General features: G+C 45.7%; 1 protein-coding gene across 1 annotated transcript; it reads right to left on the bottom strand.

Moving 5' to 3' along the window:
• Window positions 1–1,669: 1,669 nt before the first annotated feature.
• Window positions 1,670–22,400, bottom strand: BNIP3 (BCL2 interacting protein 3). The gene is made up of 6 exons (XM_010599247.3): window positions 22,255–22,400; window positions 14,003–14,153; window positions 13,220–13,304; window positions 7,432–7,538; window positions 7,205–7,354; window positions 1,670–6,614 (listed from the first exon to the last, which is right to left on the bottom strand). Exons 1-6 carry the CDS (start codon window positions 22,298–22,300, stop codon window positions 6,569–6,571), a joined length of 585 nt encoding a protein of 194 aa, XP_010597549.1. The 5' UTR covers window positions 22,301–22,400; the 3' UTR covers window positions 1,670–6,568.
• Between the last annotated feature and the right edge of the window lie 533 nt (window positions 22,401–22,933).

The raw sequence follows: 22,933 nt of genomic DNA, 5'->3' as shown, positions 1-22,933 counted from the left end.
TCTGCCCTGTCCTGTAGAGTCGTTATGAGTCAAGAGTCCACTCAGTGGCAACAGGTTTGGTTTTGGTTTTATCTGTCAGGCGCTCCTTGGAAACTCTATGGGGCGGTTCTACTCTGTCCTGTCGGGTTGCTATGAGTCAGAATGGACTCGACAGCACTGGGTTTGGTTTTTTTGTTTTGTTTTTTTAGGCATAGCAGCCTTTGTCTGTGATATATGTTACAAATATTTCCTTTCGGTTTCTCAGTTGTCTTTTAACTTTGATTTTGGTGTTTTTTGTTTTTTAACCATGCAAACATTTTCCATTTTTATGTAGTCAGATTTATCAATCTCTTATTGCCTCTGAATTTTGAGCTGTGATTAGAAAGCTTTCCCCTGCGCTGAGGTTAAAGAGGAACTCGCCCATGCTTTCTTCTAATACTTGCACTCTTCTATTTTTACAGTTAGATCCTTAATGCGTTTGGAGTTGATTCTTGTGTGTGTGACACGGACCTGACTGTCGTCCCAGACGGCTTCTCTACCACTTCCTAAGAGACCCAGCTTCACCTCTGATTGAGATGTCGCCACTGGTATACAGTCAATTTCCACATTATCTGAACCCATTTCTGGGCTTTCTCTTCCGTTTGTCTATTCACGTGTTAGTACGACAGTTTCAACTTTGAGGTTTTATGGTATATTTTAAAATCTGATAGGGTTAGTCCTCCCTTATCGTTTTTATTTTGCATATATTGTTTCCATATAAACTTAATACTTACTGTCTAACTCCAAAAAAAAATCTTCTTGTTTTTACTGGGACTGAATTAAATTTATTAAGTTAGGGAGAACTACCATCTTTATAACGTCGAGCCAGCATATCCAAGAATGGGATGCCTTTCTGTTTGTTCAGATCTATTTTTGTGTTTTCCAGGAGAGTTTTAATTTTTTTCTTTATAGATTTTGCACATTTCATGTTGAAAAATTCCTAAGGAATCAGTCTTCTCTGTTGCTGTTGTAAATGAGTTTTCTCTGAATACTGTGTTCTAACTCCAAAGACTGTGTTCTAACTGGCTATTTCGTCATGTCTGTTGAGTTTGTACATTAGTATCTTGCTACCTTGCTGAAGTCTTTTATTGTTTGGATTGGTTTTATCACTGATTCTCTAGGGTTCTTCAAAAATACTATCAGCTGAAAATAGCAAAACTTGTTGCCATCAAGTCAGTTCTGACTCACAGCGACCATGTACCATTTGCAAATAGAAATAGTTTTATTTCTTCTTCACCAATTGTTAGCCCCCCTGACTGATTTCTCTTGTCTAATTGACTTGGCCACTGCCTTTTGTATAATGTTAAATAGTAGCAGAAGTAGTGGGCACCTGCGTCTTGTTCCGATCTTAATGGACATGCTTCTGATGTTCTTTATAATGTAATGTGCTGGCCTTTATAAATAGCCAGCATTGATTTTGTGTGTGTGTGTGTGTGTGTGTGTGTGTGCGCCTGTACAGAATAGGTGTTGATAGGCCTTTCAGCATCTATGGCAATGATCATATTTTTCCTTAGTCTGTCAGATTTCCTGATATTGAAGCAACCTTATATTCCTGGAAGAAATCCCATTTGATCATTGTACATTATTTTCCTGTGGAATTGGTTCTGTTTTTAAATATAATTGCATCAATATTCATGAGTGATACTGGTCCTTTTTTTTTTTTTTTGGTACAGTCTTTATTAGTTTAAGTATCAATTGTTATATAGATACTTATAACAATATAAAGAGTTAGGAAACTTTGATTTTCAGCGCTCAGGAACAATTTATACCACTCTCGGGGGCTGGAAAGTTTCGTAGAACCTAAGGCATTTATTTCTTGGGTAGCTCCTTATTAACCTCTATTTATTCTGTGGAAATTGGTCTGTTTCAGCTTTCTGTCTTTAATGGGGTCAATTCTGTCTTTCTTTCTTTCTGTAGGAAACTATCCATTTCACCTGGGTAAAGTATTTGCAAAGAAATCTACAAAGTAATCTTATGATGTTTTTTGAGACCCTTATTTCAATGGTTATTTCCCCCTTGGCATTGCCTAATTTTATGTTCGGTCTTTTCTTGATTAAGTTAGCTAATGGTGTTTATTTTCGAAAAATAACAAGTTTATTATGTCTTTTTAGTATCTACTTCTTTAATTTCTACTCTTGTCTGCTATTCCTGTCCTTGAGCTTTCTTTTGATCTGCGTCGTTCGTTTTCTAGCTTTTGAGCAGGGTTGTTGCTGTTAGGTGTCAGTCATTTCTGAATCATAGATACCCTGTGCACAACAGGATGAAACACTGCCCGGTTTCACCATCCTCACAATCGTTGTTATGCTCGAGCTCACTGTTGCAGCCACTGTGTCAATCCACCTCTTTTCCGCTGACCCTGTACTTTGCCAACCATGATGTCCTTCTCCAGGGATTGATCCCTCCTGACAACGTGTCCAAAGTAGGTAAGACACAGTCTCGCCATCCTTGCTTCTAAGGAGCATTCTGGTTGTATTTCTTCCAAGACAGATTTGTTCATTCTTTGGCAGTCTGTGGTGTATTCAGTATTCATCGCCAACACCACAATTCAAAGGCATCGATCCTTCTTCGGTCTTCTTATTCATTGTCCAGCTTTCACATGCATGTCTTGGGTCAGGCATACCTTAGTCTTCAAGTTGACTTCTTTGTTTTTCAACACTTTGAAGAGGTCCTTTGCAGCAGATTTACCCAATGCAATGCATCTTTTGATTTCTTGACTGCTGCTTCCATGGCTGTTGATTGTGGATCCAAGTAAAATGAAATCCTTGACAACTTCAGTCTTTTCTCCACTTATCGCAATGTTGCTCATTGGTCCAGATGTGAGGATCTTTGTTTTATGTTGAGGTGTAATCCATTCTGAAGGCTGTGGTCTTTGATCTTCATTAGTAAATGCTTCAAGTCCTCTTCACTATCAGCAAGCAAGGTTGTGTCATCTGCATAATGCAGGTTGTTACAGAGTCTTCCTGCAATCTTGATGCTTCATTCTTCTTCATATAGTCCAGCTTCTCAGATTATTTGCTCAGCATACAGATTGAGTAGGTATGGTGAAAGAATACAACCCTGACGCACACCTTTCCTGACTTTAAACCAATCAGTATCCCTTGTTCTGTCCTAACAACTCTCTCTTGATCTATGTAAAGGTTCCTCATGAGCACAATTAAGTGTTCTGGAATTCCCATTCTTCGCAAAGTTATCTGTAATTTGTTACGGTCCACATAGTTGAATGCCTTTGCATAGTCAGTAAAACACAGGTAAACATCCTTCTGGTATCCTCTGCTTTCAGCCAGGATCCGTCTGACATCAGCAGTAATACCCCTGGTTCCACGTCCTCTTTTGAAACCGGCCTGAATTTCTGCCAGTTCCCTGTCAATATCCTGCTGCAGCCGTTTTTGAATGGTCTTCAGCAAAACTTTGCTTGCGTGTGATATTAATGATATTGTTCTATAATTTCTGCATTCGGTTGGATCACCTTTCTTGAGTGGAGTAGTTCATTTTTTTTCCCCTTTTATTATCTTTATTTTCTCTGAATACTGCTTTAAATCTATCCTATAGGTTCTGATATGTAATGGCTTTATCGTTACTTTTTATAACTGTCATTGCTTCCCACTCTTTAGTGGCATTGTTTCTACTTTGTTGTAACAGAACATTTGTACATTTCCTTCCATCCCTTTCTCACCTTTTGATCCTAGATCTACATGTACAGATATTCAGTGTCCACCCCGAGTCCTTTAGCCAACACTTTCCCAGCTGTTGTCTGGATGAAGCTCAGCCTTTAGTAGATTCCACCGGAAGGGTTCATGGTTGCAGAATTCCATCATTTCTTTTCTGCTGAAAATGTTTCTATCACGCTGATAACTGCATGAGAGCCTGGCTGCATGTAAAATCCAGTGCTGGCCCACTGTTGCCTTGCCTGCGCTGTTTTTGAAATGTTTAATGGCAGTCTCATTCTTTGGCCGTTAAGACATTTCATTTAATCTGAGAGCCAAGCAGTGTTAGTCTCAGTGCTTCTGTCTTTGCTACTCAAAGTATGGCTCGCAGATCACTATCAGCATCACCTGGGGGCAAGGGACAAGGGAGCGAAAGGCCAGCATGGCCACAGCAGACACAGGGGAGTGCTGGAGGCCGCAGGACATGGCCAGCCTCCTGGCAGTAGTATATTCAGTCTTGATCCCAAGGCTGTCATTGATACCACGGGTTCCAACTCACAGCGACCCCACATTGTGGAGTAGAACTGCCCCGTAGGGTCTTGTAGCCTGCGGCCTCTAAGACAGCAGATCGACAGGTCTTTCTCCTGTGGAGCGCCTGGTGGGTTCAAACCGCCGACCTCTCAGTTAGCCCTGGGGCACCAGGGCTGCTTCTCTCAAGAGCAGGGGCTAAAATTTCGTTTTTAAAGAAGTTCTGCTCCTGAAATGCATCAGTGCTTCAGAAAAAAAGACACTCTAGTCAGAATGTCTGAATAAATGTTTGCTGCTGATTGAGTGGCACACAGCATTTCTGGGAGGGGAGGGAAATAAATGCCTACTACCCACACCCCACTGTCAGTGCTTAGCACAAACTGCGTCAGGAACAGGAAACCACATTACAAGTAGGAGCCAAGTGCCAATTTCTTCTAAAAGTCCAAATTATTTGGATCGTGTTAAGCATTTTGTACTTAGTATGATGGTCGCTATGAGTTGGAATCGACTCAACCGCAACAGCTTTGGTTTCGGAAACCCTGGTGGCGTAGTGGTTAAGTGCTACGGCTGCTAACCAAAGGGTCGGCAGTTCAAATCCACCAGGCACTCCTTGGAAACTCTTTGGGGCAGTTCTACTCTGTCCTGTAGGGTCGCTATGAGTCGGAATCGACTCGACAGCACTGGGTTTTGGGTTTTAGTATGATGGTGTGGGCAGTTATTTGTATCAAGAATAGAAACAAGGGCTATTTGCAAAAGCTGTTTAAAAAGCCTCAACTCCATGCATTACCATTACTGCACCTGAAGGATGTAAGTGTATTATATATATGTAGTCCACTGTAGTATTACGGCCTGGTGGGAAAAGCCTCGAGAGTACTGGTCTTCACATCACATGTCTGTAAAGTACTTGGGTAGTGATAGAGCTTAGTACCCCCAGCTGGTTCCACCAAGCACTCAGCTGACGCTGTCAAAGAGAGACAGATGTGACTGGCCTTGCCCTGCAGCCCAGGCACCTGAGTGATATTCAAACAGGGAGCACAGAGGGATGAAACCTCGATGGCCCGTCACCTGCTCGGATGGCCAAGTACAGCCCCATCACCATGATACGGCTCAGCAACTGTACAGGAGCAAAACACCATTTCTGATGTAAGACAAACTACTTCCTATTTGCTCTCAAATAAAAAGGCGTTCCGCTTAACCAGCGCGCTCCCCGTGACTTCAGTGCTCTCCTCCCAGCTGAATTACAAGCAGCAGGTGGTGCCGCTCCACCGGGCTTCTTCCAATGAAAGAGCTGCTGCTTCCAGGGTAATCGTTTAAATATAAACAAAGATTTTAAAAATGAAACGTTAAGGTTTATTTTTAACACAAATACTAAATTAAATGTGGAAAAGTGAGACAAATACAGGCTAGCATATACACAGTACATCAAAGAGGTGGCCTTTAAAAAACCCTGCCGTAGAAAAGATAAACAGTGCAACAGTGGGGAACAGGCCTGGTTTAATCAAAAAGCGTTTATGACATTTGGCTTTAAACCATATGTCAGTACAGTTAATCTGTGAAGGGTTTGGCAAAGGTTTATTTTTCTCTTTCCAGTCGTTCAGGGTAGACACACAGATTGGCTTACTTAGCATGAAGCCGATTCTCAGAGCACACAAAGGTCAGCAGGAGGGGTGAGGTGAAATGGGGGATCTAGAGTGAAGAGGAGAGAATCTACTGAGCAGGGACCCTGGACAGAAAACCGATGGTCCAGGGTGGTTACTTATAGTCCGAGGCTTAAGTCAGCATACCGCCAGAGCCAGAGCAGTTTAGCGTGTGAGGTGTACAGGAGTTCCCACCTCGGTTTTTGATTTCTTGCTTAACAAAGAACAATCAGCATAGCTAACTGCAGTCTGCAGTCCACAGCCTGCATCCACTTAAATTAATAAGCATAAGGTGTTTTCTGCACTACCGTACGAACATAAGGCCACAATACTTAACTCTGGACAAGCCCCGTAATGTAGTAGTTTTCCTATCGACATCATTCGTTCTTCTGAAATACAGCTTGAACTGAACTACAGTCCCAGATAATTTGTTAAAGTACTACATACATCGTGACTCATACGTTAAAACTATTTATATTCAGGTATAACATCCAAAGAAAATTTTACTACCAGCTATTGCAGTAGATACAACCAGTCTGACATGCTCATTCCCTGACCCACAGGCGTGATCACGGGTTAGTGTGGTTCTGGTGTCACTCTTCAGTAGCACTAACTGAGAACACAGCGTTTCCAGGACAGACACACACCCGTTGTGCAGCCACCCAGGATCAAGCTCTCTTCAGTTGGCTCTGTGGTAAATTCAGAATCCCCACTTGTGAACAAAGCTGATTCCTGTCTTCATCAGAAGGTGCTGGTTGAGGTGGTCAGGCGCCTTCCAATGTAGATCCTTCAGAGAAAAAGCAAGGAGCAGTTAGCGTGGTCTCTCAGATTACTGAGTATTCCCAGAGCTGAGATGGCAGCTGACTGCTGACAGCTTATGGGAAAGCATTTAACAGCTTAGGGGCTAATTTTAAAAATACCTATTTTTAAAATTTTTGTAATGAACCTATCTGCAGTCTTTTAACAAGCTTTTTATGCTTCATCAATGCGTATTTTAATCTAATTTAGAGACACCCAACTGTGCTCTGGTTTTCACAGTACAGCGCACCAAATACCTGTACAAGGCAGGAGACTAGCCCACCTAAGCATCATTGCCATGGGGAACGTGTTCCTTTCCTACTTTTTGAGTCCCCGTGTGGTGCACACAGCTGACGTGCTTGGCTGCTAATCAAAAGGTTGGAGGTTCAAGTCCACCCAGAAGCCCCTTGAAAGAAATGCCTGGTGATTTACTTCCAAAAAATCAGCCACCAAAAACCCTACGGAGCAGAGTTCTACTCTGCCACGTGGGGGCACCATGAGTTGGGTCGATGCGACGGCAGCTGGTGGGATTACCCCCAGGTGTGGCGTGCAGTGGTTGTGTGGTGACATGTCACTGACCCGAGGCCAATGGCCAGCAGATGCGAGAGCAGCAGAGATGGAAGAAAAACCTTCAGAAATTCTGCCGAAAAGATGCCCCCTTTCTTCATAACGCTCGTGTTTCTCATGCTGAGAGTGGCTGTGCGCTTTGGGTGCTTGAAGAGGAATTCCCTAGGGCAGAAGGGACGAGCATTTTAGTCTGAGTTTCCTGTGTCAAAGCAAGATCGTGATGTGAGAAACAGACTCACTTGGGGGGGACGTTTTCGGGCCGACTTGACCAGTCCCATATCCAGTCTGAGTTTTTCTTCAGGATGCTTTCCACTTCTTTCCTTCTCTCAATATAGTCTTCTTCAGACTACGGAAAAGTGCATGTGAAGTTAAAAGTAGATCAACCTACTGCATCTGTGCCTTCAGCCGGGCATGGGATGACACTGTTAGTGAGCTGAGTCCACAGATGTGCCCCGCTCTCTGGCTCAGGCTGCAGGGCAGCAGGGAGTGGAGGCTTCACTGGGGTCCCCTCGAGGACACGGAGCCCTTGGAGTACTGTTCTCCCTGTGCACATCTGTCTTTGCCCAATGACATAATCTGAAGGGGGAGCAAAGATGTTGGGGTAGTGCTGGCTACAACAGATTAAAATGAGAACATTCTAAGGGGCCCAAAACAGGGAAGAAGTACCGCTTATCTGTTGGTCTGTCACACCGTGGGGGCTTGTGTGTTGCTGTGACGCTGGAAGCTGTACCACCGGTATTTCAAATACCAGCAGGGACACCCTTGGTGGACAGGTTTCCATGGAGCTTCCAGACTAAGACTAGGAAGAAGGACTTGGCGGTCCACTTCTGAAAGAACTGGCCAGTGAAAACCTTATGAATAGCAGCAGAACGCTGTCTGATACAGTACCAGAAGACGAGCCCACCAGGTTGGAAGACACGCAAAATACGGATGGGGAAGAGCTGCCTCCTCCAAGTAGAGACAGCCTGAATGACGTGGATGGAGCAAAGCTTTCTGGACCTCCTTCATCTGCTGATGTAGCAAAGCTCAAAATGAGAATAAACAGCTGCAAACATCCATTAATAATCAGAACATGAATGTACGAAGTATGAGACGAGGCAAATTAGAAGCAATCAAAAATGAAATAGAACACTTGAAGGTCAATATCCTAGGCCTTAGTGAGCTGAAATGGACTGGTATTGGCCATTTTGAACCGGACAATCATATGGTCTACTATGCCAGGAATGGCAAATTGAAGAGGAATGGCATCGCATTCATCGTCGAAAAGAACATTTCAAGATCTATCCTGTAATAAGATGCTGTCAGTGACAGGATAATATCTGTACACCCACAAGGAAGACCAGTTAATATGACTATTATTCACATTTACGCACCAACCACTAATGCCAAAGATGAAGAAATTGAAGACTTTTTACTAATTTCTACAGTCTGAAATTGATCAAACATGGAATCGAGATGCATTGATAATTGCTAGTGACTGGAATGCGAGAGTTGGTAACAAAGAAGGATCAAAAGTCAAACGATAGAAATGATCCCCAAGATTGCATGACAGAATTTTGCAAAACAACCTCTTAAATACCTCTTCTCAACAACATAAATGGTGACTTACACACGTGGACTTTACTAAATGGAATACACGGAATCAAATCAACTACATCTGTGGAAAGAGACAATGGAAAAGCTCGCTATCATCAGTCAGAACAAGGCCAGGGGCTGACTACAGAACAGACCATCAGTTGCTCACATGCGAGTTCAAACTGAAGCTGAAGAAAATTAAAGCAAGTCCACGAGAGCCAAAATACAACCTTGAGTATACCCCACCTGAATTTAGAAGACCATCTCAAGAATAGATTTGACATATTCAATACTAATGACCAAAGACCATGAAGAAAGCAAAAGGTCACTAAAAGACAGGAAAGGAAAAAAAGACCAAAATGGATTCAGAAAAGACTCTCAAACTTGCTCTTGAACACAGAGTAGCTAAACCAAATGGAAGAAATGATGAAGTAAAAGAGCTGAACAGAAAATTTCAAAGGGTGACTCAAGAAGACAAAGCGTTATAAGGAAATGTGCAAATGCCTAGACTTAAACCAACTGGGAAGAACACGCTTGATACTTCTCAAGCTGAAAGAACTGAAGAAAAAATTCGAGCCTTGAGTTATAATATTGAAGGATTCTATGGGCAAAATACTGAACTACCCAGGAAGCATCAAAAGAAGATGGAAGGAATACAGAGTCACAGTACCAAAAAGAATTGGTAGATGTTCAACCATTTCAGGAGGTAGCATATGATCAAGGACCAACGGTACTGAAGGAAGAAGGTGTTGGCAAAATAACAAGGCTCCAGGAACTGATGGAATACCAGCTGAGATATTTCAGCAAATGGATGCAGTGCTGGAAGCATTTAACTCGTCTATGCCAAGAAATTTGGAAGACAGCTCCTGGATGAGATTCACAGATGTGTCCACTCCAAAGCAAAGTGATCCAGTGGAATGCAGAAATCATCCAACAATGTCGTCAATATCACACACAAGTAAATTTTCCTGAATTCAAAAACAGTTGCAGCTGTGCATTGCTGGGAACTGCCAGAAATTCAGGCCACATTCAGGACAGGGAATGAGGAATATCACTACTGATGTCAGATGGATCTTGGCTGAAAGCAGAGAATACCAGAAAGATATTTACCTGTGTTTTATTGACTATGAAAAGGCATTCGACTGTGTGGATCGTAACAAGTTATGGGTAACACTGCGAAGGATGGGAATTCCAGAACACTTTATTGTGCTCGTGAGGAACCTGTACATAGATCAAGAAGCAGTCGTTTGAACAGAACAAGGGGATTTCAAAAATCAATAAAGGTATGTGTCAGGGTTATATCTTTTCACCATACTTATTCAGTCTGCATTTCGAGCAAATTATCTGAGAAGCTGCACTATATGAAGAACAATGCAGCATCAGGATTGGAAGAAGACTTATTAACAACCTGCAATATGCAGATGACACAACTTTGTTTGCTGAAAGTGAAGAAGGCTTGAAGCACTTACTGATGAAGATCAAAGACCACAGTCTTCAGTATGGATTACATCTCAACGTAAAGAAAACAAAAATCCTCAGAAGCGGACCAATAAACAACATCATGATAAACAGAGAAAAGACTGAAGTTGTCAAGGATTTCATTTTACTTGGATCTGCAATCAACACCCATGGAAGCAGCATTCAAGAAATCAATGCACTGTATTGGACAAATTTGCCGCGAAAGACCTCTTTTAAGTGTTCAAAAGCAAAGATGTCACCTTGAGGACTAAGGTGTGCCTGACCTAAGCCATGGTGTTTTCAATTGCCTCATATGCGTGCAAAAGCTGGACAATGAATACGGAACACCAAAGAAGGACTGACGCCTTTGAATTATGGTGTTGGTGAAGATACTGAACATTTTGACTGCCAAAAGAACGAACAAATCTGTCTTAGAAGAGGTCCAGCCAGAATGCTCCTTAGAAGCAAGAATGGGGAGACTTCATCTCACATACTTGGACATGTTATCAGGAGGGACCAACCCCTACAGAAGGACATTATGCTTGGTAGAGGGTCAGCAAAAAAGAGAAGGACCCTCAATGAGATGGACTGACACAGTAGCTGCAACAATGGTCTCAAACCCAGCAGTGATTGTGAGGATGGTATTGGACCCAGGCAGTGTTCTGTTCTGTTGTACGTGGGGTCACTGTGAGTTGGAACAGACTCAGGGGCAGCGAACAGCACCAGCTAAGTAAACGGAATACTGTATATCAAGCATGTTTAGAAACAAAACTGCTTTCATGGTACAGTAAGAGAAAAAAAGCATATGACCTCAGATTTTAAAAGTTGTATAATAGAGACAATCTAATAATAGAGATAACCTAACACACTAATTCAAGGGACTCTCTTTAGAAAGTGGAATTATAAGGGTTTTTACCTTTTTACGTTTTTGCATTTTCAAAACTCTTTACCTGAGCAAATAATTACTCTTAAAATCAAGGGGGGAAAAAAACTTAAAAAAAAAAAAAAAAGGAAACATTCTAGAATATAGTACGAAACCAGCTAAGCATATGCACCAGGCTGGTCTTGGAGCATGCCCATGGCCAGGTCTCCAGCACAAAGGCCTCCCAACAGCCAGGTATGCTCTGGATGCTTCGGGAGCGCTGGGCTCTTTGGGTGGGAGAGAAGTACTGGAGGCCTGTGCAGTTGTTACCTTTGCCCTACTTCTTTGGCAAAACAACTTGTGGGGAGGGGGCGCCCAGGCTGTTTTCTACTCCAGAGGGTTTGTTACTTTTACCCAGTGGAGTCCTAGGGTTGAGGAACTTTTCCTGGGTAAGCTGTAAACAACCTGAGGGCTTGATCCTTTTGTTTGATAATTAACAAAGCCTGAGTAGATGGACTTTATGGGTAATTGAGGATTGGCTGAACTCTGGTCTGGTGAAAGAGGCCCCACCTTATAACTGAGCAGGATCTGAGGACCAGAATATGTAAATGGATGAAATGCAAAGGTTTTAGAGATCTAGTTTACTGGCTAAGGGCTGGGAAGGCAGAGGAAGAGAGCCCTATAAGAGCCAAGTGGTCGTGAAGCTGCTACACTGGCCATGAGCTGGGCCAGTAAGCAGCAGAGAGGCCAAAAGCTGAGGCCTGCATGACAGGGAAGGCAGCTACCCAGCAGAGAAGCCTTGCCCACTGGTCACTGGAAGAAGGCAACAGAGCTGGTTGAGAGCAGTCCCAGAGCTGTTCCAGTGGAGAGCTTATCTACTCCGTGAGCCTTTTTGCTCCGACAGCTCTCCTGGTCAGAAGCTGACCTAGCCTGAAGAATGGAGGAATGTGCTTTCCAATCCAGGGACCTTCCAGACCTGGCTTGTGTGCTTCCTAATGCTGATCCTCACTTGCAGCCTGTTATTTCCCTAACAAACCATACCACTCTGGGTTGTGGGAGTTCGGTGTGGCTGTTGCAAGGAACCAAACCCTGCAGAAAAGCACTTGCAGAGAAGCACAGAGTACCGTGAGGGGAGCGACTGGTGTCGGAACTGATGGAGAAGCGGGAAATGGGAAGGTGGAGATATACCTGACCTGGCCTCCGCCTCACGGCAATCAGCTTTTTGCTGATCCTGGTTCACGAAGTGACTCGTTCACAGGCCTCATGGGACACAAGCAGAGGAGGCAGAGTGACTGTGAGGTACCGACTGTGAGACCAGGCTTTGCTAGGATGGCTTTGAATAAATAGGAGGGAAAATTCGGCTGTTCATGTTATCATGATTACTACAAGATGCCCAGGAAAAGGTACTGTGCATCTAAAATATCACGCTGAGCACTGTTGCTAAACTGAGCAAGATACTGGTCACTGCTCAACATCTACGCAGGAGTACAATGGAAAAGAAACACGATAAATCAAGGCAACAGCCCCAGGTGCACTGTCATAAACTCCAGCCAACAGAAGGTTTCGTGGCCCCACAACTAGCCAACAGCTTGACATGAACCCTCCAGTCAACGTCTGTTGAGCAAATGTTAGAAAAATGGTGTCCAGTGTCGCAATTAGCTACTAGTGCTTAACTGCCCAGGTACCAGCTAGCAACTGGATGTTAGGAAAAGCCTCGGGTCTAATTTCTGGCAAGCAACTACAATGTCTAATGAGGAAAGAGCCCAAGAATCAGAACCCCAATCACAATGATGGAGTGGCCCTGAATGGCCATGTAGGTAATGCCGTGCTCTCCCAAGAGCTTTCAGATACTCGGAGGAAAGTGGCACCAGTAGCCTGTTCACAGTTACCTGCCTGTGGCAGCTCACTGCCTATCCAGGCTCCCCCTTCTCTCCCCTCCACGTACCCCTAGGGAGCAGAGAAGGTCCCCACTACATGTCCTGCTCCAAGCTCAATGTGAAGCCCATGTTGTGGGGATGTCCCCACCCCACATATTTATTTAAAAAAGGAGAGACTCTAAAACCCAGCTTTTACCCCACTACATTTAAAACATTACTGTACAAACAGATCACAGACATTTACACCTGGCTTACCTGAGAGCTGTTCTTTTCCCCAATGCTATGTGTATCTGCCTCAGAAGCTCTGTTCGTATCTTGCGGTGTCTGTGAGCGAGGTGGGCTTGATAATGGTGTGGATAAGAGTGGGAAGAGCAGAACACCTCAGTTAGTGGGCTTTCTAGCATTAGAAAGCAAAAGCCCCAAAGGCAGGGAAATGTCCCCTCAGGGAAGAGGACGTGTATCCCCTTCCACCCAGCACCAGGCAAGGACCAGTCTATTTCTCAGGTTCTGACCGTCTGCAGTTATGCATGACTGGAGTCTGCAGGCTCATCTTGCAGGGGACAGGCACTACCGGTGGATGGCTGGCATTCTCAGCCACGTGTTACTATTACACAGCCTCTGAGAGTCTGGCCTCTGGCCTTGACTCAGCCATCCTGCCTGAGTTCGCATCACTTGGAGGGCTGCCCCCCCCCCCCCATCCCTACCCCAGCCGGTGCAAACCATCACTGCTGAGGTGCGCAAAGTAATGTCTAACTTGAGGTCAGGACACCCAATGTCAGAAAGCTAGCTGATGTGATGGGGCACTAGGAGGTGGACTGTGCTGCTTGCTCCTGAGCCTGAGCATGACCCCTGCATAGACTAAGCCCCAGGTCACCTTCTCCCACTAGAGGGCAGGGGTCCCTGTGTGCAAGAACGACTCTAATCTGGCCTGCACTGAGAAGAAACCCACCCATTTGTACGGCTTCAGCATGCACTCAAAGGGCGCTGCCTGTCTACTCAGAAAGCCAGTGCTGCGGCACAGGCTGCTGCCCACCCTACCTGTCACAGTGGGAGCTCTTGGAGCTGCTCCTTCCAGACTCGTGCTGGGCGTCCAGCAGTATTTTTTCCATGTCACCATTATAAACAGAAACCGAGGCTGGGACACTGCTCCCATTCCCGTTGTTGCTGAAGTGCAGTTCCACCCAAGAGCCTGTTGAGGATAAAATGAAAGGCATGGCTGGAATCACCTGTGTCCACTTTGAAGTCTGGCCCACCCTCCCATTCCCAAGAGGTACCAGCAGCAGAGCACACCATGAGCCATCTCTTTTAACCACACCGTAACACACTGCTTGGCCATTTCTGGTACCTTGTACTACGGTAACTGGAACACTTGTCCTCCCCTTCCTAGGTACGGGGGCAAGCCCCTTTGGTGCTGAAACAATTCATCTGTTTATCTCTTATGATTCCTTGATACCAGGCAGATGTTCAGTAATGTACTGGATCGATCAGAATCCAGTTACTCAGATTTTTCTGCACTAAACTTTTAGAAGAAAAAGCCTCATGTCAACCCAATGCCGTCGAGTCGATTCCGACTCATAGTGACCTTATACAAAAGCTTAAGGGAGTTAAAAAAAAAAAAAAGGTTTAAACTCTATTTTACCACATTATTTTACATACTAGCATCACAAACTGACCCTGACGCCCTCCAAAATTCACATCTGTGACTGCTCTTCTGTTTTTATTGAGACAGGAAATCAGATTAATACATTGACTAGAACAAAAGTAATTTCTGACTACGCTGCAATCAGATAACTTGATTAACCACAGCAATCTATAGCTCAAGCAGGGCATTCATTTAGCCAATTCTTTACAGAAAGTTAAAATCAACATTTTTTATTATATTAAAAATTGATACTTGTTACTAAGTATCCCAAATTGATTCTATCCAGATAGATTTATAGATTCAGAGAACTGTCTTAGCATCAGGCCATCCACTTATTAAATATAACACACAAGAAAAAGCCACCCCTCCAAAAAACCTACAGTGAAAGCCATCACTATAGGAAGCCAGCCTTGTCTCTGAGCACCGCTATCTGGAGTTACTCTGGTCCTGCCATTAATGATGTTGTATAGATGTGCTACGCAGAAGACAGAGGGGCCTGCCTGCTTAAGGGAGACCTTCCACAGGGGATACACGGAGCTACAATGCAGGGGGAGGAGGGGCTGTGGCATGGCCTCTGTAGGGGTGGGGCTGAAAGATGAAGAGAAAGGGAGAACAGACAATTCGCACAGAGTGGGACAGACACAAACCCTAACCGGAGAGATGTCCAGGAGGTGCTGCAAGAATAAGGTTCCGAGGGGCTGAGGTGGGGGCAGTGAGGCTGAGAAGGCTGGTAGGGCCAGGGACAAAACTCAAAGGTTCCCACAATCTCATGTACCACAGGGGGCCACAAAATGTCTATGGGCTTCATCCATGTTGTCGTACTTATCTTTTTGTGGTGGTTGTTGCTACTATATAGAATTTCACTGTACGACTACGCCATGATTTACCCATCCAACCGTGAGATACTTGGGTTGCTTCCAGTTTGTAGCTACTACCTCCAGATAATGCTTATATAAACATTCTTGTCTCGTGGCATACATGTGTACATTCACTTCCTGTGGCTGCTCCAACATTACACAAAATTGATGGCTTAAAACGAGAGAAATGTATTCTCTCACAGCTGGGGAGGCCCAGAGTCTGAAATCGAGGGGTCAGCAGGGCCACATTCCCTCCAGAGGAAGAATCTGCTTCTGCCTCTTCCATCTTCTGGTGGCTGCAGGACTCGCAACTGAGGCTTCATGTCTCCAGTCTCTGCCTCCATCTTCACGTTGCCTTATCCCGTGTGTGGGGGGGGGGCGGGGGGGCGGGGGGGGCTCCCTCTGCCTCTGTCTTAGGAGGACACCTGTGATGGCAGTTAGGGCCACCTGGATAATCCAGGATTATGGCTCTCAAGATCTTAACTTAATCACGTCTGCAAAGACCCTTTTTCCAAATGTAACATTCGCAACGTCCAGGGATCTGACATGGATGTTTTTGGGAGGACATTTTTTGGCCTACCACAATGTGCACACATTTCTGTCGCATGTTCCTAGTACTGGGTCTGCTGGATTAAAAGTAATACATCTATGTTCAGTGTTATTAGAAACCACCACTGCTTTCTAATGGCATTGGAAAGTGGCAAGTTATCCAATGCGGTTGTGCCAATTTACAATACCTCCAATTACAAACCAGTGAGTGAATGTCTGCTGCTTCACATCCATGCCAACACTTGGCATCATCAGTCTAATTTTAGCCGTCTTAGTGGGTGTGCAGTGGCATCGTGTGGTTTATTTTATATTTCTCAGATTTTTCAGAAGTTTACTGGCCATTTGGATATCATCTTTTGTGAACACGCTGTTAAAATCTCTTACTCTTTTTCCTGGTGGGTTGTCATTCTTTCTGTTACTACCCTCTAAGAGTTCTCTATTCCAAATATAAGCCTTACTTCAATTACATGTGTTACGGCATAAACATGCACTCTGTGGCTTATCTTTTCACTCTCTTAATAATGGCCTGATGAACAGAAGTTCTTGATTTTAATTCAGTCAAGTTTATCATCTCTTCCTTTTTGTTTCAGTGCTTTTTTTGGATCCTATTTAAGAAATCTTTTGCTAAACTGAGGTCACGAAGATAATCTACTGTAAAAACCTGTTGCCATTGAGTCAATTCTGACTCATAGCTATCCTATAGGACAGAGTAGAATCTCCAAGGAGCAGCTGGTGGATTCAAACTGCTGACCTTTTGGCTGGCAGACAAGCTCTTAACCACAGCATCTACTATATTACCTTCAAAAGCCTTTATTGTTTTGACTTTCACATTGAGATCTAAAACTCACTGGGAATTAGTTTTTGTGTACCATCTGAAACAGAGATTAAGTATTTCTGTACAGATATCAAGCTGCCCAGCACTGTTTACTGAAGAGCCTGTCTTTACCACTCTGCTCCGTGCTGCCTCTTTGTCATAGGTTCATTTCTGGGCCTACCATGGTTTCTCTACTTCGTGTCCCAAGTCTGTTTATCTACAGCAAATCTGTCTGAAAAAGACCAATCTGGAGGCACGTGGAGGATGGACTGCAGTAGGGAGAGGGAAAGGGCAGACTACAAAAGGCTGAAAATTTAAAAACAAAATAAACTAATTTTGTAGTCACTATAATTTTATTACGTACAATAATAATCACCCTGAGCTGCTACTCCGTCCTTAAACCAACATGGCATGATACAACGCTGTGCAATCAGGGGAAAAGGAAGCAGACTATTAATCACTCCATTGTTAGCTGGAGAGCCAAGGCAGACTGCACAGCTCTCCAACACACTAGGCGTCTCTTCTCAGAGTCCTAGCCCAGCCTCAGTAAGTCACACACAGAATGTGTCACATGAGTCAGAAAAAAGCTAACCGAGGCCCAGGTATGAAATGTGGATTTGCAGTTTACATCATCAGTAGCCTCCTAGTTAACTGCTAACAAAATGACCCCCAAGTTTTCCAACGATGCGTGATTTTTTTTTTAAGCTCTCAAATTGCTCCACATTGGCCTGGACCTACCCAAGCATGCATCATAAATGCCCAGGAAAAGTGTGTGTTTGTCTTGGAGCCTGCAACTCACTGGACGAGAAAGCCCAGCCACTCCACTTCTGTACCTCGGCAGAGGCTAAAATGACTCCAGAGCTATTTATACACAAAACCATTCCTGAAACCGCACATCTGATTACATCTTCACCAAGGCTGCTAACTACATTTCCAAGGACCCTGACGTTGATGCCCCTCATCAAAAAGGTCAAACATGAGTCCTTTGCTAGCCCCCCTCCTTTCTTGGGAGTTCAAGATGACACCCAAGCAAGCCAGCTCTGACCTAGTTGCCTGAACCAATGACACAGTCCCTGCTTTGGGCACCGTTCCATATTTCTAAGCTCAGTCTTTGTTACTTGATTCTGGGCCTGGATCTCTTTAGTTGCCTAAGCCAAAGTGTTCCCTATAATGGGGCTGCCTGGCATAAATGGAGTTTGGGGAAAACTCCATCTACATGAAGTACATGCCTTTTAAAGCTGTCTCATGAAATGATTTACAAGCTTTATTCCAAGGAATGATTTAATACGGAACAAGAGTTTGATTGTTGACTTACTTCTACTATGTACAGAAAGTACACTTACTGGAAGATGAAAATGTATGCTGTCAATCTACTTATATCTTACAATTATTAAGACTGTTAATCTTTTCTAGCAAGAAAGACAGGGTATAAAGTTGCTTAACAACTCCAGAAAACTTCCTCATGATCACAATATTCCAAATAACTTTGGTTATTTGAAAGGAATGTTTGTTCTCCAAGGCAAATCCTCATTCCTGGTATCATTTTATAGTCTTCTTGTTTTCTTCTTTCCCCTCACTTCTGGGTTCTCAACCCATTTCATAGTTTTATTTATCCTATTTGTTAGTAAGCATTTTTTTTTTTATGGTGTGTGTAAATGAAACCAGTTGTCGACCTCATGTGTTGTAAAGCAGAACCGTGCTCCCTGGTTGTGACCTTTCAGAATCAGATTGCCAGGCCTCTCTTCAAAGGAGCCTCTGGTTGGGTTCAAACTACCAACCTTTCAGTTAGTAGCCGATCACTTAAGCACTGCACCACACAGGGACGTACGTGTGTGTGTGTGTGTGTGTGTGTGTGTGTGATCTAAGTGCTGTGTGTGTGTGTGTGTGTGTGTGTGTGTGTGATCTAAGTGCTCAGAACAGTTCCTACCTCTATTGTGACCAATTCCAGGAATATACTAGCATCGCTGTCCACTATATATCCCAAGGCAGAAGTCTGTCCTCAGCACACACTGGTCAAGCGCCTAGAGCTGGCACAGCCCTGTGTGCAGGGTAAACTCAGGGCCCCAGCCCTCAAGGCTACCAAACTCTGCAGTGATACTTCTCAACCCTGGCTATGAAGGAGGACTAGCCTGTGGTGCTTTTTCAAAATTTTTCAGAAGCCCGGCCCCACCCTCCTCTGAAAATTCTGATTTGGAATGCTGGGGTAGAGCCCAAGCAAACAGATTCTGAAGAAGCTAACAGCGATGTAGGCCAGGGTTGAAAACGATCCACTAGGGAAATGACAAGCACACCAACAATTTACAAAACAGTGGGGTAAATGTCAGAACAGAGGGATGTCCATGATGTTGTGTGGCATTACAGAAGAAAAGCTTGAGGCAGAAGGGCGGCTAAGACTGGAGAGAACCAAAGCTACCAAAATCACACAGAAGGCTTCTTCCCTAGGAAAAGTAGGCTCTAGGAAATTGCTGTTTTTATATTTAAAAGCTTCTCACGTTATTTGGAAGAGGTACAAAAGAGACTCAACTGACAAATACTTTTGAACATAAACCCAACTGGTAAATGATTCAGGTGACTGGCTTCAGACAGGAGTTGGTTCATCTCAACCTTCATTTTGTTGGGCTAGTGCTGTGGAAGGCTCCGAAAGCACTGTGCTGGCATTTCATGGAGAGTCCTTGATGTGCCCTTAATTATTGTTGCCTGCCTTATTTGTAAATTTCCTCCTAAATTTATCTGTCACTTAATCTCTGGGTCTCATTTTGACCATATGTAAAATGTAGGTTGGGTTAGAATCTAGACCTTTGAAATCCCTTCCAGCTCTAAAACTGCAAGATGCCATAATTTCTCTCCAAGAGAGATACAAATTCTATTTCTTGTCATACAGGTTCACCCATGATGGGTTGCCTATGACAACAGAACCATCCGACTAGCTGCAGATACAGCATTAAGTGAAAAGCTGGGAGCTTGTGGCATTAAATTCTGCTTTCTCAGAGCAAATGTTCTCTCGAGAAGCTCTGCTTTGAAATGTGTGGGTTTTTCTGGGGAGTAAGTCATGCACCACGACTACCCCCACCCTGCCCTAAATGCTACTGGGGCACAATATTGTCACAAAATTCTGTCTCCTTTGTGCATAGTAATATACCTAAGGAGAAAAAGAAATGCAAATTCAAATATCCCCCGAGTCAAAAGCTTTGACTGGAAAGGACCAAGGGGTAAAATGGGAATGGATCAATCAGTTTTATTATCTATTCACTCCTCTGGGAAGATATAAGCCTAGGGGGAGATGTTTGCTGTTCTGTCTATGGGTTTGGCTACTAAGTTCCTCCGTTGTCCCTTCAGAGGTAAACATCAAAAACACCCCAACCCACTGCCATTGAGTCGATTCTGACTCAGAGTGACCCTATAGAACAGAGTAGAAATAACCCATAGGCTGTAAATCTTTACAGGAGCAACTGGTGGGTTTTGAACCTCCGACATTTCGGTTAGCAGCCGAGCACCTTAACTGCTGTGCCACCAGGGCTTCTGAGAGGTAAACAAGAGGTAATCCAATCAGAACAGAGCAGGACAAGCGCTGCCTCAGCTGCACCTGATTCAAGCCCAGATTCCCATTTGTTAGGGCAGCTCTATATTCCCACGTGACTCACTGGGCTGGATGGCCAGCAAGTGTCCCGCTGCACGTACACTCAGGGAACAGCCGAAAAAATCTTTACATGAGTTTCCACTGTATGTAACCATCTTTTTATAGAATAAGCAGAACAAAAACCTTTTAACTCCTGAACTGGCCATCCTGTGTCACCAAAGACTCAGCAGTGTGGTTTATAAGACAGCCAACAGGCAAGCTAACTGCCCCTACCCACCCCCCATGCGACTCTTCCAGAGACTGTAAATTTGGGGTCTGATGGTCTGAATCAGTAAGTAAAAGATTCAATGTCAGAAATAAAATAGTTTGATGGTTAGAAAATCGGTGATTTCTGGGCAAAAGATGAAGGCAAACATCCCTGGGATCTTATGAGAAAATACAGAGAGAAAAAAACAAACTCCATCTGTTTCAAAGAAGGAATTAGTCAATATTTAACTTTAAAAACAATACTATGAATTACAAGATTTTTTTAAAGTGTGGTTGTAGTTTTTAGATACATACTATACAATGCATTAGGCTAATTAAGTGTTGCCCAGTAAATTCTTGTTTTCAGAACAAATGAAAATTTAATTAGCAGCTCAGTAATTTATATGAATAACCGAAGGGTTTGATCAGAGGTTTCAACAGTCCTCTCCAAAGCTTATTTACATGCTCGTTTTGTTTAGACAACTCTTGCTTCAGAGAGTACAAGGGTCAGCAGACACCAGTCTCCTAGTCCAACTCTGGGGCCCCCAGGATCATGTCAACAGGGCCAGAAGGAAAGAGGCCAGTTGCCCCAGCGTTGCCCTGGTGGCGCGGTGGTTAACTGAAAGGTCAGCCGTTGGAACCCACCAGCTGCTCCGTGGCAGACAGATAGGGGCAGTCTGCTTCCGTAAAGATTTACAGCCTTGGAAACCCTATGGGGCAGTTCTGCTCTGTCCTATAGGGTCGCTGTGAGTCGGAATGAACTCACAGGCAACAGGTTTATTATTTTTTTTAACCCAATATTGGCCTAAACTATTAAATGTTAAAACTATTAGGTTCATCCGTTAAATGGTGATTTTACTTTAAGGAGAAATTTTAAGTTGGCCTGAGCTGGAGAATTTAGACTTGTGGTCAGCTCCTGACCCCAGATTCATTCCGTCCCCCCCACCCCCGCCTTCTTGGAGGCCGAGCAAGCTTTGGACCCACCCTGCAGACTCGGTCGCCAATCAGGCCCCTGGCGCCCCAGAGGCAACTCCAGCCACACCGCCCGCCGCGGGGCTCCGCCAGCGACGCCCGGGGGGGGGTCAGGACGGGCCGCCCACCCGCCAAGGCGGTTTCCAGCAGGGCCTCTTTTGAACGCGTCGGACACAGTTCGTAACTGGGGGCGCTGGGCTGATAACACGCCGCCTGGCACTGAAGCACAGCTCGTTCCTGCCCTTCGACGACCCACAACCGAAGCCCACCCCGGAGCACCAGATGGCAACGACGTCCACTCGTTAGCAAAGCCCACTGCGCACCACGGCATCTCCTCGAGCGGCAAACCTGCGGGGTTTGCCTTTCGCTAGCCGTCCCTGCCCGGCTCGGAAGCTCCAGGACACGAACCCCACCAGAACCCCGCGCCCCCGAGGGCTGCAAGTCCTTAACTCCTGCAGAAACCGGGCGGCCCCGGGCCGCACTCCCCGGCCCCCTCGGCCGAGCCTCCCCCGAGCCCCGCTGCCCCGGCCCTCTGCCGAGCCTCCCCCGAGCCCCACTTCCCCGCCCCCTCGGCCGACTCCCCCGACGCCCCCACACACACTGCGCCCCGACTTCCGCGCCACGCGGCCTCACCCTGCAGGTTCTCCTCCTGCAGCCCGGGGACACCGCTCTGCGACATGGCGCCGGAGAGCGGCTGTGGCCGGTCGGGTCCACGAGCCGGGCTGCGGGTCGCGACGGCGCCTTAGGCCGATGGGCTGGAGCCGGGGGAGTGGGAGTCGGCCTGGCCGCTTGCACAGCGCGTCTCGCAGGTTCCTGTCGCGCCGCCGGCTGACGGACTGACGGACTGACGGACTGAGTGCGCGGGGCAGGGCTGCCACAGACTCAGCGGCTGCGTCGCTGATTGGCCGCGGGGCGGGGCCTGCGCGCGTGCGGCGCGTGCGGCGCGTGCGCGGGGGCGGGGGCGGGGCGGCAGTCTGAGGCGCGGGCGGCCTCTATCCGGGTCCTGCGCCCGCGATTGCGACAGCCTGAGGTAAACAGGCGGACGGGCGGCGCGGCTCCCGACGGGGGCGGGGCGGGGCCGGGCGGAGCGCCGCGGAGCCACGTGACCTCGTGGCCGCGCCCGTTCGGTTTGGGCTGCGACGCGGGCGCCTGAGCGGAGGGTCGGGCGCGTGGTTGGGGCGTGTGGGGCCGCAGGCGGTGCGCGAGGCGGGCCTCGAGCTGTTTGGGGTCCCTGCTCCCCAAGGAAAGTGGCAGCAGGGCAGCAAACGCTCGCCGCCGCGGTAATGGCCGCGCTGACTCCCACCGCCCTCTC

The sequence above is a fragment of the Loxodonta africana genome, chromosome 16 (genome assembly GCF_030014295.1).
Source record: "Loxodonta africana isolate mLoxAfr1 chromosome 16, mLoxAfr1.hap2, whole genome shotgun sequence".
NCBI classification, from domain to species: Eukaryota; Metazoa; Chordata; class Mammalia; order Proboscidea; family Elephantidae; genus Loxodonta; species Loxodonta africana.
Note: the sequence above shows the minus strand (reverse complement) of the source record. Positions and strands in the feature narration are given on the sequence as shown.

Bases quoted from the DNA above. Each gene is read 5' to 3' on its own strand.
- BNIP3 (XM_010599247.3), bottom strand. From the start codon at position 22,300: ATGTCGCAGAGCGGTGTCCCCGGGCTGCAGGAGGAGAACCTGCAGG. The intron at 7,355-7,431 runs GTGAGTCTGTTT...CTTCTGCCCTAG, and splicing joins CCCGAAAACGTCCCCCCCAA to GGAATTCCTCTTCAAGCACC. The intron at 6,615-7,204 runs GTCAGTGACATG...TTTTCTCTGAAG, and splicing joins CTGCTGGCCATTGGCCTCGG to GATCTACATTGGAAGGCGCC.